The following is a 19,144-nucleotide window of genomic DNA, read 5'->3' on the forward strand; positions in this document are numbered from 1 at the left end:
CTTTTCACTATATACCAATCCATGTGACAATAACAAATCAAATCAAAATCAAACAAGCTGCTCCTTATTTCAATTCACCGTACTTTTAAAAAACCCAACTAATTTTCATGTTACAAGTGAAAGTCTTTTGATACTAAAGCAATAAATGGGCTTTGGAAATTTTCAAGTCAATTAACCAAAATATAACAGGAGAAGATTTGTTCGTTTCTACTTTCAGTGAAATGTGCACACGCAGTACTATTTGCGGACAGAACTGAAATCTTGCTGTCTATTTAATCTGTAGCGTTTCTCACCAAGATTGCAGTTACACAGTATGAAACCATTATTAAAGGGGAAAATGGTACAGGCTGTAATTCCAAAATAAAATATATGGCACCTACTGATATTACAGCATCCTCTACTGGTTAACTGACACCACTGCTGCAGTCACAATCAAAGAAAACTACATTCTGTTCCAATTTATGCAATTAAAACTAAAATATTGTTGCTATTAAAATCAATCACCAATTAAATAGTAGATGTAATGCCACCACCTCCAGTACATTATTTTTAAGCAATATTTTTACTCCAGGCTTTGCCAGCTAGTGAACATTTTAGAGATCATATTGAAAAGGGACAGTCCCTACACAGTGCCTACAACCACAATGCAGAATTGTCATTTCACACCTCAGCAGCCATTTTCCAATTGCTTCGACCTTGGTCCTTATAAAGAGCAAGTAAGCCAAGAAAATGTAATTCAATGTATCTCAGGTTGGTGGAATCTTCCTTAACTATATCTTGTGAAAAAATGCAATTCATAAATGAGCTTAATGGAAAATGAAAAGTGTACATAAAAATGCAAGATTACCTGGGTTTGAATAAAATGCTTCTTTCGCAAATACTTTACTTTGAATAACATAGCTAAAAGATTATTTTAACCGTCCATTCAGATTACTTGCTCACTGCAAACTGGCTGCTGCGTTGTCCTATGACACTATAATTGCACTTCAAAAATAATTAACTGGTCTTAAAGTTCTGATGTTCTGAGAACATAAACAACATTATAGAAACACAAATTATTCCTTTTTTAGATCTTGATATTACTGCTCAAGTTATTCTTCCGTAGATTATAACTCATTTATTGCTTTCTGATTTCAGCCCTTTTTAACAAAGGAATACTACGCAAATCCTCAATTCGCTCAATTTAATTTGGCTCAGACAAGTTTTGTTAATGCTTTAAGGTGAGACAAATTAGGGTTAACACAAGGCCACTCACAACTGACATACCTCAAATTCAAAGTAAACTTTAAACACTAATGTGTATACAATATTGGAAGAGAACACAAAATAATGGAATTGAAAGAGTTTCTTATGTAATGCCTTGAATAACCTCAGAATCACATCTGGCTTTAATGTCAATAGTACTTTTAATGTATAATCACTGCTAATGTAGAGAAACAGCAGCCAATGTACATTCAGCCATAGACAGCCACATATCTGTTTTCGTGATTCTGTTGAGAGATAAATATTGGCAAGACACTTATAAGGCCAGGGGGAGAAATCATAAGACGTAGGAGCAGAATTAGGCCACTCGGCCAATCGAGTCTGCTCTGCCATTCAACCATGGCTGATATTTTTCTCATTCCCATTCCCCATAACCCCTGATCCCCTTACTAATTAAGAACCTATCAATCTCTAGCTTAAAGACACTCGATGACCTGGCCTCTGCAGTCCTTTGTGGCAAAGCGTTCCACAGATTCACCACTCTGCTGAAGAAATTCCTCCCCATTCTGTTTTAAAGGACCATCCCTTTAACCTGATGTTGTGCCTTCTGGTTCTAGCACTTCCTACGAGTGGAAACATCCTCTCCAAATCCACTCCACCCAGGCCTCGCAGTATTCTGCAAGTTTCAATAAGATCCCCCCTCATCCTTCCAACGACTACAGACCCAAAGTCTTTAATCATTACTCATACAACAAGCTCTTCATTCCAGGGATCATTCTTGTGAACCTCCTCTTGACCCTTTCCAAGGCCAGAACATCCTTTCTTAGACACAGGGCCCAAAATTGCTCTCAATACTCCAAACAGGCCTGATCAAAGCCTTATACAGACTCAAGTACTGCTCTTGTATTCTAGCTCTCTCGACATGAATGCTAACATTGCATTTGCTTTCCTAATTGCTGACTGAACCTGCACATTAACCTTAACAGAATCTTCAACAAGGACTCCCAAGTCCCTTTGTGTTTCTGATTTCCTCATGTAGAAAATAGTCTATGCCACCAGTCCTCCTTCCAAAGTGCATAACCTCACACTTTTCCATGTTAGATTTAAAGTTTTTATTTATTAATCACAAGTAAGGCTTACATTAACACTGCAATGAAGTTACTGTGAAATTCCCCTCGTCACCACTGTCCGGCACCTATTCAGGTCAACCTAACCACGTCTTTCAGAATGTGGGAGGAAACCAGAGCACCCGGAGGAAACCCACACAGACGGGGGAATATGCAAACAGAGGCAGTGACCCAAGTCGGGAATCGAACCAGGGACCCTGGCACTGTGAAGCAGCAATGCTAACTACTGTGCTACCATGCTGCCCCAATCCATGCCCCACTACTTTGCCCACTCTCCCAACTTGTCCAAGTCCTTCTGCAGCCCCCCTGCTTCCTCAGTACTAACTGTCCCACTACATATTTTTGTATCATCTGCAAACTGAGCAACAATGCCTTCAGTTCCCTCTTCCAAATCATTAATGTATATTACTGAAAGTTATGATCCAAGCACTGACCCCTGAGGCACATCACTAGTCACTAGCTGCCATTCTGAAAAAGACACCTTTATCCCCACTCTACGCCTTCTGCCAGTCAGCCAAACCTTCATTCATACCCCGGTCCCTTATTCCTCTCTCACACTCCTTCCACCACTTTAAACCTGCCCTTCAATCATGCATGATATTTTTCCCCTTTCACATTTCACCAATCAATTCAACAAACACAGAAAAGTCCAAGTAAAATGATAATACCCATTATTGGCATCCGGTGACAAATATAGTACTGCAGGAGTTATAAAAATTAAAAGTAGCAAAGATAATGCAGTGTAAGTGTTGTGTGCACCCTACATGTGATTCCATCATGACCATTAAACAAACCAGAAAGTAAAAGTTTTATTTTAACAGCATTGTGCATTATTAATTTGACAGGAAAATATTACATTAGTTATTTATATAACACAGTGTAGACAATAACATTGATTTTGGTGACTGCCTCAGCCCTCATTAATTTGTTCTGCACATTACTGTCATTGTGCCCATACGGCACAAAGTCCAGCGGTGGTACAGACAGCGGTTAGCACTGCTGCCTCACAGTGTCAGGAGCCTGGGTTCAATTCCCAACTTGGGTCCCTGTCTGTGTGGAGTCTGCACGTTCCCCATTTCTGCGTGGAATTCCTCTGGGTGCTCCGGTTTCCTCCCACAGTTTAAAACATGTGCTGAGCAGGTGCATTGGCCATGCTAAATTCTCTCTGTGTAACTGAACAGGTGCCAGAGTGTGGTGACGAGGGGATTTTCACGATAACTTCATTGTAATATTAATGGCACTAATAAAGAATAAATAAATATTGGTTGGTGGGTGGAAGAGGATAAGATTCAATAACTGCGAAGCAGATAAAATGCACAGAATCTTTTCCATTCTGTTGAAATTGAAGAATTTCTTCTGCCTGGGTGTGTGATATTATTCGATCTTAGTTAATTCAAGGGGTGTAATTGGATTCTATTTTAACAGTAATCTTACAAGGTAGAAAGATCAAAAGACTCCTGAGCAACAAAGCAGGATGATAGAACAAAACAGGTCTTCACTGTCAGTGAGAAGTGTTGGGGGCCCTCAGGTGTCTTTATGCGCCAAACCATCAAGAGGCCAGAGGACAAAGACTGAACAGTTCATAAGAACATAAGAAATAGGAGCAGGAGTAGGCCATCTAGCCCTTCGAGCCTGCCCCGCCATTCAATAAGATCACGGCTGATCTGTCGTGGCTCAGTTCCACTTTCCCGCCCTCTCCCCATAACCCTTAATCCCCTCTCTTATCAAAAACCCATCAACCCGCGTCTTAAAAATATTTAGCGAGGCAGCCTCCACCACTTCAACGGGCAGAGAATTCCAGAGATTCACCACCCTTTGAGTGAAGAAGTTCCTCCTCAACTCCGTTCTAAACCGCCCCCCTTTTATCTTGAGGCTGTGCCCCCTAGTCCTACTGTCTTTTTTGAGCGGGAAGAGTCTCTCCACCTCTATCCTATCCATCCCATTCATCATCTTATACGTCTCAATGAGATCTCCCCTCATTCTTCTAAACTCTAACGAGTACAAGCCCAGTTTATTCAGCCTCTCCTCATAGCTCAACCCCCTCAACTCCGGTATCAGCCTAGTAAACCTCCTCTGCACTCCCTCCAAGGCCAAAATATCTTTGCCCAGGTGCGGCGCCCAAAACTGCACACAGTACTCCAGCTGCGGCCTCACCAATGCCCTATACAGCTGCAGCAAGACCTCCCTACTTTTATATTCAATCCCCCTCGCTATGAAGGCCAGCATCCCATTCGCCTTCCTGACCACCTGCTGCACCTGCAAGCTGGGTTTTTGCGACTCATGCACAAGGACCCCGAGGTCCCTCTGCACCGTCGCCTGAGTTTTCTGGATCAACAAATCTGAGACCTTGCCAAGTTTTAGCTCTTAGTGTCAGTATGGCCAGTGCAAAGGTTTTGGCTAGTGATGACATAACTGTATCCTCATACTTAACTTTTCTAAACACATCCCACTTACCCCCCATCCCACGCTTACCTTATTTGCAAGCTACAGATGGCCCCTCTCTCCTCTTGTACCTTTACCCTTTCAGACACCCAAGAGATGCAAATACCCAAGCAATGAAGAAACACCAAGAAGGTGATAATGAAAACATCATCACTTGATTTCACACTCAGCTACCAATTCAGAAACTGATATCACACATATATATTCAAGGATAAAGGCTGATGCACGCATCCATATCTGGGAGCAAATGGATAGTGCAAAAGCTTTAAAGTCAGCAAAAAGATCCTACAGAAAAACTGTAGAAAACAGCAAACACTTGTACAATCGTAGCAAATGCCAGAAGAAATCAAACACCAATTATCTTGTAAGTAGATTATGATTCCTTTTAGTAGCACTGGTGGTGATGGGGTCAGGGTGGCCAGCAATTGAGGGGGGACTTCCATCCTGCTAGTGTGCAAAAATGTGAGAAATGTCTACATAAATATGCAATCCAGGTAAGTCACCCCAAAACGTGTGCTTGAGCCCTGGACGCCATTTGAACTATAAGGGCATTTATCGCAGCCGAAACATGGGCTAAAGAGCCCAACAGCTCACTGTAAGACTTTGTACACTACTATTCATAAATTCATTCCTAAAATAAAATCTAATGCGCTTTCAAGAATACACAGGCATTTTAGATGGTTGTTATTGGATGGTCATACAATATTCCCCACAACCCTTGACTATAAAAGTTCCAACTAGATACAAGTCTGTCCTTTCTAGTGAAGGCAGCACATAACATTACTGTATTATTACACAGTTAATACCAAATATATCACACATCAAAAATACTCCTAACAGAAATAACGTAGTAGGAAAAAGATTGGGAGTGATATATAAGTAAGACTAACTGCATTAAAAGGATGATGGAACTGTATTAAAAGTAGATTTTTTTTTCATTCATTCATGGGACATGGGTGTCACTGGCTGGCCAGCACTTCGTTTCTGAGAGCAATTGAGAGTCAACCACATTGCTGTGGGTCTGACGTCACACGTAGGCCAGATTCAGTAAGGACATTAGTGAACCAGATGAGTTTTTCTGACAATCAACCATGGTTTCATGGTAATCAGTAAGATTATTAATTCCAGATATTTTTTATTGAATTTAAATTCCACCATCTGCCATTGCAGGATTTGAACCGAGGTCCCTAAAACATTAGCTGAGATTCTGGATTAATGGTCTAACGACAATAGCACTGGGTCATCGTCTCCCTCGCAGACCAATTCAAGTTAACATTTTCTACTTTTTTGAGGATCAAGTACTTTCATGGACAAATATTAAAGCACATCACATCACAGGTTTCAAACTTGAATTTTGGTATTCTGTTTAGTTACTTTTAACAAAGCATGCAGGCCATCTGTGCTCTGATTAATACCTGAATTTCTTTAAATGTTGCAACCATATAAATAAGACATACACTCAACAAACCAAGGGTTTACTCCAGATACAATGCTTTTGGATCCTGATCCCGACATCGGAGCACAGGAGAAATTGCTGCTGGCTGTATGATGCAGAGTCCACAATAATCAGGCCTCATTGCAATCATAGCAAAATGGGGACTAGGGGACTCATACTAATACAGTTAATATTAAAATGCTTAACTAATCTTAAAATAAGTGCTCTAATTACAAGATTTCCTTTCCTAGGGTTGATAGGATTCTTGACGAAAGGTGGCTGGGGTTGAACCTTAGCAGCTAACAACAACAGCCTTAACAGCCTGTATAAATATACCATTCATTGCTATACAGAGGAAGGAGGAGGGGAACCAAAGATCATACCTGATGACTGGGTCACCATAGAAACTAGCAAACTAAAATCTGAAGGCTGATATAACAGAAACATCTGCTAGGCCTACATGACATTGACATAGTATAGTTAAGAATTAATAACTGTCCCAAAATGCTTTGTGAAAACAAAAAATTAGAAATGCATAAAAATTTGCTGTGAACTCTACATCATTGAGGGGATCCTCGTGTGACTGAAAATCTCTCTCCCTTGCATAGAACACTACAGCACAAACAGGCCCTTTGGCCCACAAGTTGCACTGATCATATCCCTACCTACTAGGCCTACCTATAACCCTCAATCCCATTAAATCCCATGTACTCATCCAGAAGTCTCTTAAAAGACCCCAACGAGTTCGCCTCCACCACCACTGACGGCAGCCGATTCCACTCATTCACGGCCCTCAGTGAAAACTTTACACCTCACATCTCTTCTGTACCTCTTCTGTTCCGATGGTTAAAAAGGACCGTAGCAGGAGAGATAATCAGCCGTGGATAACGAAGGAGGTAAAGGAAAGTGTTAAATTAAAAGCGGATGCGTTTAGAGTAGCTAAGAGTAGTGGGCGAGAAGAGGATTGGGAGAGGTTTAAATATCAACAAAGAATGACAAAGAAGTTGATAAAGAAGGGTAGAATAAACTATGTAGCTGGGCTGGCACTTAATATAAAAAACGATAGTAAGAGTTTTTATAAATATATAAAAAGGAAGAGGCTGACTAGGGTGAACGTTGGACCCTTAGAGGATGAGAGGGGAGTCTTAGTGGTAGGGGATGGGGAAATGGCTGAGGCCTTGAATAACTTCTTTGTTTCGGTCTTCACAGAGGAGGACGTGAATAATTTGCCGGGTGTTAGCGATGGAAAGATGGTAGGAGTGGAGGGCCTGAATGACATTACTGTTACTAGAGAGGCAGTGCTCGAAAGACTGGAGGGACTGATTGTGGACAAGTCCCCAGGACCGGATGGAATGCATCCAAGGGTTCTGAAAGAAATGGCGGAGGTGATAGTGGATGCCTTGATGATTATTTTCCAAACGTCGCTGGATTCCGGGGAAGCGCCGGAAGATTGGGAAACGGCTAATGTTACGCCATTGTTTAAGAAGGGTGGCAGGCAAAAGGCAGGGAAATATAGGCCGGTTAGTTGAACGTCTGTTGTAGGTAAAATGTTAGAATCCGTGATCAAGGAGAAAATAGCGAGGCATCTTGAGGAGAATTGTTTGATAGAGCAGACGCAGCATGGTTTCGTTAAGGGGAAGTCGTGCCTGACAAATTTATTGGAGTTCTATGAGGATGTGTCTAGGGCGGTGGATAGAGGAGAACCGGTAGATGTGGTGTTTCTTGATTTTCAGAAGGCGTTTGATAAGGTGCCGCACAAGAGGTTATTACAGAAGGTCAGGGGGCATGGAGTTAGGGGTAGGGTGTTAGTGTGGATAGGGGATTGGCTGTCAGATAGGAGGCAGAGAGTGGGGGTCAATGGGTGCTATTTGGATTGGCGGTTGGTGACTAGTGGAGTGCCCCAGGGGTCGGTGCTGGGGCCTCAGCTATTTACCATTTATATAGATGATCTGTAGGAGGGAACCGAGTGTATGGTGTCGAAATTTGCCGATGACACCAAGATTGGTAGAACGGCAAATTGCGTGGAGGGTGTGGAGAGTCTGCAGAAGGATCTAGATAGGCTGGGCAAATGGGCCAGGAACTGGCAAATGGAATTTAATGTTGGCAAGTGTGAAGTTGTCCACTTTGGTAGGAATAATGGTAGGAAGGACTGTTACTTACATGGTGAAAAACTGCAGCATGCGATGGTGCAGAGGGACCTCGGGGTCCTTGTGCATGAGTCGCAAAAACCCAGCCTGCAGGTGCAGCAGGTGGTCAGGAAGGCAAATGGGATGCTGGCCTTCATAGCGAGGGGGATTGAATATAAAAGTAGGGAGGTCTTGCTGCAACTGTAAAGGGCACTGGTGAGGCCGCAGCTGGAGTAGTGTGTGCAGTTTTGGTCGCCGCACTTACGCAAGGATATTTTGGCCTTGGAGGGAGTGCACAGGAGGTTTACTAGGCTGATACCAGAGTTGAGGGGGTTGAACTATGAGGAGAGGCTGAATAAATTAGGCTTGTACTTGTTCGAATTTAGAAGAATGAGGGGAGATCTCATTGAGACATATGAGATGATGGATAGGATAGAGGTGGAGAAGCTCTTCCCGCTCAGAAAGGACAGTAGGACTAGAGGGCACAGCCTCAAGATAAAGGGGGGGCGGTTTAGAACGGAGTTGAGGAGGAACTTCTTCACTCAAAGGGTGGTGAATCTCTGGAATTCTCTGCCCGTTGAAGTGGTGGAGGCTGCCTCGCTAAATACATTTAAGACGTGGGTTGATAGGTTTTTGATAGGCAAGGGGATTAAGGGTTATGGGGAGAGGGCGGGAAGGTGGAACTGAGCCACGACAGATCAGCCATGATCTTACTGAATGGCGGGGCAGGCTCGAGGGGCTAGATGGCCTACTCCTGCTCCTACTTCTTATGTTCTTATCTACTTCCCCAGCACCTTAAACCTGTGTCCTCTTGTAGCGACCATTTTAGCCTTGGGAAATAGCCTCTAAGAATCCACCCGATCTATACCTCTCAACATCTTATAAACCTCTATCAGGTCACCTCTCATCCTTCGTCTCTCCAGGGAGAAAAGACCTAGTTCCCTCAACCTATCCTCATAAGGCATGCCACCCAATCCAGGCAATGTCCTTATAAATCTCCTCTGCACCCTTTCAATAGCTTCCACATCTTTCTTGTGGTGAGACGACCAGAACTAAGCACAGTACTCCAAGTGGGGTCTGACTAGGGTCTTATAAAGCTGCAGCATTATCTCACGACTCCTAAACTCAATCCTCGATTAATGACAGCTAGTACACCATACGCCTTCTTGACCACATCCTCCACTTGCGAGGCTGATTTATGAGTCCTATGGACCCGGACCCCAAGGTCCTTCTGATCCTCTACACTGCTAAGAGTCTTACCCTTGATATTATACTCCTTCATCCCATTGGGCCTGCCAAAATGGACCACTACACATTTATCCGGGTTGAAGTCCATCTGCCACTTTTCCACCCAGTCTTGCATCCTATCTATGTCACACTACAACTTCTGACATTATATGTTGAAATAAATTCTTTGCTTGAACCCTCAGATTCAAGAGTTATCGTTTTTATCACGACAATAGTAGATGCCTTTGCTCAAACAAACCAAAAAATAAACAATAATTTATTTATTTTTAACATTTACTATTTACTATTTTGGAGTGGAAGTTAAAAAGCAATAGAGCTGTTACTGTCGTGCAGACCCAATGGCAACTAGATATGGAATAAAAAATTGAATTAAACATGAGATTAAAGAATATAAAATGACAAATAAAAAGTGCAGACAAATGTCATTACAACTCCAGTTAAAGTGGGACTGCACCACAGATAAATAGTCGCAAAGCCTCCTCAAGGTGCTAGTCATGTTTCAAAGGTAGCACTACATCTCAGAGTCAGAGGTTGAAGGTTTAAGCTTCATTGTCTCAGCCAACAATGCAAAGCGGAGGATATGCAACCTGAGAAATATGAGTTAGTAGATAACCACGTGGCCCTTGGAGCCTGAAGAGCTATTCAATGTAATCATGGCTGATGCTACATTGTCAGAAATGCCACCTTTTAAACTTAGGCTCCATCTCCCCTAAACAAAGTAAAGAGAAATTCTCCCAGCATCATGGCCAAAATTCATCCCTCAACCACCATCTAAAGATAATGACTTGGTTATTTATCTCTGTCTATTTGTGGAACATCATTGTGTACAAATCAGCTACCGTATTTCCAACATTACAACTGTGACTGCCCTTCAAAAGTACATAATTCATTGAAAAGCACTCTTGTGACAACTGAGATCATGAAGTGCAATGTATAATGAAAGGATACGACGAGAAGAAAAAGAGAGAGGCTTTTAGCAGGACTAGGGGAGCTAATCTGTGGCGGCATTAGTGGAGCACACAAAGTGCAAAGTTGAGCTTAAGAAAGCAATTAGGAGAGTAAAGAGGGGATATAGAACATAGAACACTACAGCACAAACAGGCCCTTCGGCCCCCAAGTTGCACTGATAATATCCCAACCTACCAGGCCTATCTATAACCCACAATCCCATTAAATCCCATGTACTCATCCAGAAGTCTCTTATAAGACCCCAGCAAGTTTGCTTCCACCGCCACCGACGGCAGCCAATTCCACTCACTCACCACCCTCTGAGTGAAAAACTTATCCCTGACATCTCCTCTGTACCTACATGAAAAAGTTCTGGCTGGTAAAGATAGGGAAAAATCCCAAGATGTTCTCTAAGTATATCAACGGGAAGAGGATAACCAGAGAAATAGTGGGCCCATGAGGGGTCAGGGTGAAAATCTATGAGTGGAGCCAGGGGACATCGGTAGTGTGTTAAATATTTCACATCCGTCTTCACCCAAGAGAATTAGTATGTCCAGATGAACTGTGTCCTTGACTGCTGTGGGAAGCAAGGGAGGAGAGTGTAGGGGCTTTGACCCAATTTTCAATTCCTTTCTAGCCACTGGGGAGGTGCCATTTGACTGGAGAACTGCTAATGTGGTTCTGTTATTTAAGAAGGGTTATAGAGATAAACTAGGGAACTAGACCAGTGAGTCTCACATCAGTGGTAGGGAAACTATTGGAGAAACTTCTGAAGGAGAGCATCAATTTCCTCTTGAAGGGGCAGAGCTTGATCTGGGACCGTCATCTTGGCTTTATCAGAGGGAGGTCATGCCGAACAAATTTGACTGAATTTTTTGAGAAGGTGACTAGGTGTGTGGACAAGAGTAGTGCAGTCAATGTAGTTTATGGATTTCAACAAAGCCTTTAGCAAGGTCCCACATGGGAGACTTCTAAAAAAAAAATGGTAAATTCGTATGGGACATAGGGTAATTTGAGAAAGAGAATTCAAAATTGGCTCAGTTGTAGGAGACAGAGGGCGATAACAGAAGGCTGCTTTAGTGACTGGGAGCCAGGAAGTCTACACACCTGATCACCTCCTCAAAAAAAAAATCAAATTTGTTAGGCATGATCTCCCTCTGACATGCTGACTATCCCTGAGCAGGTTTTGTCTCTTCAAGTGGAGAGTCAAGTGGTACCACAGGGATGTTGGACTCCCTATTATTCATCATTTATATAAATGGCATTGTATGATTAGTAAGTTTGCAGAATGACACAAAGATTGGACAGGTAGTTTAGAGTGTCTTGGGTGACAAAAAGATATAGATGGAATGGTCAAATGGACAGCTAAGCAGCAGACAGAATTTAACCCTGAAAAATGTGAGGTGATGCGCTTTGGAATGAGTAATTTGACAAGAAAGTATTCAACGAATGGTAGGAAGTTCTGTGGAACAAAGGGAGCTTGGCATATTTGTCCACAGATCTCTGAAAGCAGAAAGGCATGTTAGTAGGGTGGTGAAAAAGGCACATGGGACACTTGCCTTTATCAATTGAGACATAGATTACAAAAGCAGGGAAATCATGTCGGAATTGCATAGAACTTTGGTGAGGTCATAGCTAGAGTACTGTCTGCATTATATTATCATTATAATATAATGGTCATTATATTATCATTATATTATCGGAAAAATATGATTGCACTGGAGGGGGTGCAAAGGAGATTTACCAGGATGTTGCCTGGGATGGAACATTTAAAATAAGAGAAGAGGTTATGAGACACTTGGGTTGTTTTCATTGGAGTACAGAAAACCGAGGGGTGACCTGATGGAGATGTACAAGATTATAAAAGGACACGGGAAGAGTGGACAAGGAGCAGCTAGTCCCCTTAGTTAAAGGATCACTCTCAAGGGGAACATAGTTCAAGGTGATGTGCTGACAGATGGGATTAGATGGGAGTTCAGGTGTTTCTAATGTGTCAGTGCAGACTTGATGGGTCTAAGGGCCTCCTTTGCGTTGTATGATTCTAAGAGCATAAAGGAATGGAACTCGGGGAGAGACTGCGAGGCTCTTGGGCAAATTGACATCAAGACTGATGACGCTTTGGAGGTGTTGGCAAGCTTAAAAGTGGACAAATCTCCAGCTGTGGGCAGGAGCTCCAAAAGTGGGGTTGCCTGTCCCATGCCAGACCTAAGGACACTTCTGAATGACTGGAGACTAACTTAATGCAGGAGGGCAAGGATCCAAGTACATTTAGGAACCAACAGTATAGTTAAAACTAAGAATGAAGTTCTGCTGAGAAAGTGTGAAAAGTTCAAATTAAACTGCAGAACATGTTACGGAGCAAGTGCCAGTGGGATAGAATTGAGCAGATTAGTGAATTAAACACATGGCAAAGAGTGGGGTGGGTAAAAAGAGTTTTGATTCACTGGCACTGGGATCAATAATCAGGCAAAGGGGAGCTGTCTGGCTGCGACGGTCTTCATTTAAACCAGGCAAGAAGCAGTGTCCTGATAAATTGTATAACTAGTGTTGTGGACAGTTTGAAACTAACAGGGAGATGGGGGGATGTGAAGGAGCGTTCAGGTGTAGGGAGACTTAGAACTCCAAAGAGAAAAGTCAAGGCAACAGAACAAGGTAGTGATGCAGACAAAAGCAAGCAAAGGTGGCACAGACAATTTGTAGAGATGACACAGATAATTGATGATGGAAGTGCTGTGGATGCAGTTTATGTGGATGTTAGTAAGGCATTTGACAAGGTCCCACATGGCAGACTGGTACAAAAACTCAAGTTACATGGGACTCGGGTTGAGCTGGCTAGATGGATACAGATCTGGTTTGGTTAAAGACATAGATTAGTGGTGGAAGAGTGTTTTTCAGAATGGAGAAACTTCGCTAGTCGTGTCCCACAGGGATCAGTGCTGGGACTTCTTTTGTTTGTAGTAATGTATAAACGAAGTGAAGTCTGATTAGTAAGTTTGCAAATTACATAAAGGTTGGTGGAGTTGCCGACTGTGCCAGAGACTGTCAGAGGATACAACAAGATATAGACAGATTGGAGACTTGGACACAGAAATGGCAGATGGAGTTTAATCCAGACAAATGCATTATGGAGGATCAAATTTAGGTATGAATTATACTATAAATGGCAGACCGTTAGGAACATTGACATAGAGGGATCTGGTGTGCAGTTCCCTAAAGATGGCAACACAGGTAGCCAAGGTGATTAAGGCGGCATACGGCATGCTTGCCTTCATCAGCCAGCACATTGAGTACAGGAGTTGGGAAAACATGTTGCAGCTATATCAAACCTTTGTTAGGCTGCATTTTGAGTACTGCGTGCAGTTCTGGTCACCACATTATCAGAAGAACGTGGACGCTTTGGAGAAAATGCAAACAAGGTTCACCAGGATACTGCCTAGTCTAGAGGGTGTTGGCTATGAGGAAATATTTAATAGATTAGGATTATTTTCACTGGAAAGATGGAGGCTGAAGTGACTAATAGAGATCTACAAAATTATACAAGTATAATAGTCAGAGGCTTTTTCCCAAGGAGGAAGTGCCACTTACAAGGGGGCACAGGTTCAAGATGAGCAAGCTCAAAGGACTGAATGGCCTTTTCCTCCTTCTAGTTTCTATGTTGAGAGATAACCCAGGCTGAAAGAACTGAATAATTGAAGGTTAATACAGAATGCAAAAACAGTGATGTATGTAAAACGGTAGAGAGTAGCTGAAGATATCTTCAGCTATTGAAGATACCTTAATAATGTTTTAAAAAAGTGAGGAAATGGTTAGTAGAAAACAAATACTACAGAAACTCATGGGACTAAAATCTGACAAATCCCCAGGCTAACATCAGAAATTTCTAAAAGATACAACTGTGGACACAGTGAATGCTTCAGCTATGATTTTCCAAAATTCTAGATTATAGAATGGTCCTAGCAGATTGGAAATTAGCAAATAAAGAGAGAAAACAGGAAACTATGCCCAGTCGACATGACAGTCATATATCCCTTACAGAGCGAAAGGAGGCAATTCAGCCCGTCAAGTCTGCACTGACAACAATCCCACCCAGGCCCTTTCTCTGTGACCCAACGTACTTACCCTGCAACTTCCCCTGACACTAAGGGGTATTTTAGCATGGCTAATCCATCTAGTCATTGAGAAAGGGCTGGAATATACAGTTAAGGAAGTCTCAACAACAGATTTAGAAAATCACGTAGCACAGTGGTTAGCACTACTGCTTCACAGCTCCAGGGACCTGGGTTTGATTCCCAGCTTGGGTCACTGTCTGTGTGGAGTTTGCACATTTTCCTTGTGTCTGTGTGGGTTTTCTCCAGATGCTCTGGTTTCCTCCCACAGTCCAAAGTTGTGCAGGTTAGATTGATTGGCCATTCTAAAATTGCCCTTAGGTGTCCTGAGATGCACAGGTTAGAGGGATTAGTGGGTAAAATATGTAGGAATATGGGGGTGGAGCCTGGGTGGGATTGTGGTCGGTGCTGACTCGATGGGCCAAATGGCCTCTTTCTGTACTGTCGAGATTCTACTCTATTCTATTCTAAAATATGGTCAAAGTTGAACATGAAAGGGAATTATGCTCAACAAACGTATTGAAATTTTTTGAGGATGGAACTAGTAGGAACTAGTGGGAACCAATAGATGTAGTATGCCTGGATTTCCAAATTGCATTTAATAATGGTTCACAATAACTTCAAAATCCTAAAAGCTTTACTTTGGCAAATTTATTCTTTCATGTGACGTGGTCATTGCTGGCTTGGCCAGCATTTACTGCCCATCCCTGATTGCTCTCAAGAAGGTATTGGTGAGCAACCTTCTTGAACTGTTGCAATCCATGTGGTGTAGATACATTCACCATGCAGGATTTTGATCCAGCAACAGTAAAAGAAGGACAGTAGTTCCAAGTCAGGATGGTGTGTGGCTTGAGGGAAACTTACAGGTGGTGGCATTCCTATGCAAAAATTTATCTCAGTTATTACAATATGGCAATGGTACGGTACAGTCACGGAGTAGCATACTGAGTTCAAACTGGAGTCAAATCTATCCAAGGTATTCTTTCTTTGTAATTTGCAAGATTCTGACAAATCTTAAGCCTTGTCATAGGGATATAGATCCATTCCAAAGAAAATCCCTGCACAATGCAGCATAGGATGCAAATCTCATTCTGAAAATATCAGAATGAGGAATTGAAATATGACAACAGTGCAATATTTTAACGTTAATAGATCCCATCAAGAACATACAATGGGGATCTAAATTCTGTACCAGAAAGAGAGATATCCATTCCCTAAAATAAATGCACCAACAAATCAAGCAAATTTTTTTTTATTCATTCTTGGGACATGGGCTTTGCTGACAGGCCAGCATTTATTGTCCATCCCTAGTCAGTCTTAAGAGTCAACCACATTGCTGTGGCTCTGGAGTCACATGTAGGCCAAAGCAGGTAAGGATGGCAGATTTCATTCTCTAAAGGACACTAGTGAACCAGATGGGTTTTTCTGACAATCTACAATGGTTTCATGGTCATCATTAGATTCTTAATTCCAGATTTTTTTATTTAATTCAAATTTCACCATCTGCCATTGCGGGATTCAAACCTGGGTCTCCAGGACATTAGCCGGGTTTTTGGAATAATAGCCTAGCAAATAGCCTAATAGCCTAGCCCATCTCTTTTGTATTTATATAAAATATTATACAAAATAAATTTGACTACTCAAATCAAACAAAACATTGCTAAACAAAATATTGCTTACAGATTTTTCTTCCGTGTCCAGCACACTGTATAGTAATGGAGGAATGGAGTTCTCAATGGCTTTGCCAACGTTACTGCGGAATGATTCACTGGCTGGTAAACAGCTGTTGGAAAAATACAAAGAAAAATGTTTTTTAATTTTCCATACATCACCACATATTGCAATAAACTTTACCACAGGGAAGCACTTAACAGAATTTCAAAAAGCAAATAATAAAATGTACAAATTCAATACTTCATTCACAGAGACCTAGATTTAGGTTTATTAAGCATCATGCTAATTACTACAATAACTAGCTTAAAAACAGAACCCCACATAATGTTGCTAATAATTATTACCTTAAGAAACAGCTGGTGCAGAGATCTATTTGACGTGTATTCAAATATATCATTGATATTCCTTATTCTAATAACATACATCATTAGAAATAACTTATTGAAACTTTAAACAGAATGAAAAATATCTGGTTGGATTCAATTAATTAAGTAAATCTCCTGTGGTTCTGCTTAGTTAATCAAACATCACAGCCGAACCACAGGGGCTGAGTAAGCCAAATTTGATTATTAAATGGTATTTCCGAATGTTACTGGTACTTCAGGGATTAATTACTACAATTCTATTATTCTGTGTAAACAGTCAGCATCTTTCAATATATTTAGTTTTAATCCATTACTATGTTTAACACTGAGAATATACAACATAACAATACGCATGATGCAGAAGTTAGAAATAGGTATTTGGCATGTAGCAAAATTCAGAAAGGGAAATAGAATGCAACTGTATGGTCAGAAATAATGAGGTTCAGTAATACTGAGGTGGAAGTGGTCTCGCGTTTCACTAATAAATAGGAACAACAATGGACTGTGAATATAACTGGTAATGGTCCAGGGCTTTGTTAATATCAGGCAATGATCCTAGGGGTTCACAATAACACAGAACAGGTGCTCACATTTAGAAGCATGAATCCTTTCATCATGATCCAAATCATTCTGTGGAAAGAAACTAAAGTTTTGGCAAAACTGGTAGGTAATCCCAAGTTTTGGCACAAATGGCATTAAATGCAAAATTTGAATCTGGGAGATTTTTTACTCTATCAGTTGGGATGGGGCAAGGCATGATACGAAGTGGAGGGATCCCATGACCAGAAGCATGGGAGTTGAACTTTAAAGGATCCCAACAAACATGGAATTTAGTATTTTGTCATAGACTCCTGAATGTAAATGTCTGTCTGACTCTCCCTGTCAGGCACATGCATACACGTAACGAAAATCTAAAAGCGTATGAAAATTTCGGCACATGCTGAAAATCTGAACGGAAAAGGCCAGCGAACTGAATTATTAACTATGTTTTTCTCCACACAAATGCAGCTGACCTGCTTAGTATTACTAGCATTCTGTTTTGTTTTACTTAATAAAATCTAACCATTGTACATACTACCACTGAAATATGGCAGGGAATTAGAGCTATTAAAATTTTTGTTTGAAAGAAAGAACGCATGTTAAGATGAAGCACAATTTGTTTGTCCCAATACACTAATTCACACATCATTGACTACAATGTTAACGTACTCTACTAGCCTAACCTGCAGTACACAAAACCTAATTTGAATCATATTCACTCACCTGTCCTCCCTCAAGCTCTCTATTTAATTTATATCACCAATTAGAACATTAGCATTTGCTAACATAAGAACATAAGGAATAGGAGCAGGAGTAGGCCATCCAGCCCCTCGAGCCTGCCCTGCCATTCAATAAGATCATGGCTGATCTGTCGCGGCTCAGTTCCACCTTCCCGCCCTCTCCCCATAACCCTTAATCCCCTTGCCTATCAAAAACCCATCAACCCGTGTCTTAAATATATTTAGCGAGGCAGCCTCCACCACTTCTACGGGCAGAGAATTCCAGAGATTCACCACCCTTTGAGTGAAGAAGTTCTTCCTCAACTCCGTTCTAAACCACCCCCCCTTTATCTTGAGGCTCTGCCCTCTAGTCCTACTGTCCTTTCTGAGCGGGAAGAGCCTCTCCACCTCTATCCTATCCATTCCATTCATCATCTTATACGTCTCAATGAGATCGCCCCTCATTCTTCTAAACTCTAACGAGTACAAGCCTAGTTTATTCAGCCTCTCCTCATAGTTCAACCCCCTCAACTCCGGTATCAGGCTAGTAAACCTCCTCTGCACCCCCTCCAAGGCCAAAATATCCTTGCGTAAGTGCGGCAACCAAAACTGCACACAGTACTCCAGCTGCGGCCTCACCAGTGCCCTATACAGCTGCAGCAAGACCTCCCTACTTTTATATTCAATCCCCCTCACTATGAAGACCAGCATCCCATTTGCCTTCCTGACCACCTGCTGCACCTGCAGGCTGGGTTTTTGCGACTCATGCACAAGGACCCCGAGGTCCCTCTGCACAGTCGCATGCTGCAGTTTTTCGCCACGTAAGTAATAGTCCTTCCTACCATTATTCCTACCAAAGTGGACAACCTCACATTTGCCAACATTAAATTCCATTTGCCAGTTCCTGGCCCATTCGCCCAGCCTATCTAGATCCTTCTGCAGACTCTCCACACCCTCCACACAATTTGCCGTTCCACCAATCTTGGTGTCATCAGCAAATTTCGACACCATACACTCAGTTCCCTCCTCCAGATCATAATTTCGACACCATACACTCAGTTCCCTCCTCCATATCATACCATCATTACAATGTGATAATCAAATGTTAATAAGCACAAGCATCAGGACACTACATGTTAAAAGGCTGGTACCTTTACATGAGAAGTGCAGGAAGTAAAACAACCACAATAAAGACTTCCAACTAATTGTTA

General features: G+C 41.8%; 1 protein-coding gene across 6 annotated transcripts in view; it reads right to left on the reverse strand.

The window, feature by feature from the left end:
• wdr7 (WD repeat domain 7) overlaps window positions 1-19,144 on the reverse strand; it is a 695,157-nt gene that overhangs the window by 609,529 nt on the left and 66,484 nt on the right. For all 6 annotated transcript variants that reach the window (XM_080182523.1, XM_080182596.1, XM_080182751.1 and 3 more), the window contains one exon: window positions 16,316-16,418. In XM_080182523.1, coding sequence (XP_080038649.1) covers window positions 16,316-16,418 — 103 coding nt within the window. The remainder of the gene's footprint in view (window positions 1-16,315; window positions 16,419-19,144) is intronic.

Source organism: Carcharhinus amblyrhynchos, chromosome 1, assembly GCF_965287045.1.
Source record: "Carcharhinus amblyrhynchos chromosome 1, sCarAmb.v2.hapA, whole genome shotgun sequence".
Lineage (NCBI taxonomy): Eukaryota > Metazoa > Chordata > Chondrichthyes > Carcharhiniformes > Carcharhinidae > Carcharhinus > Carcharhinus amblyrhynchos.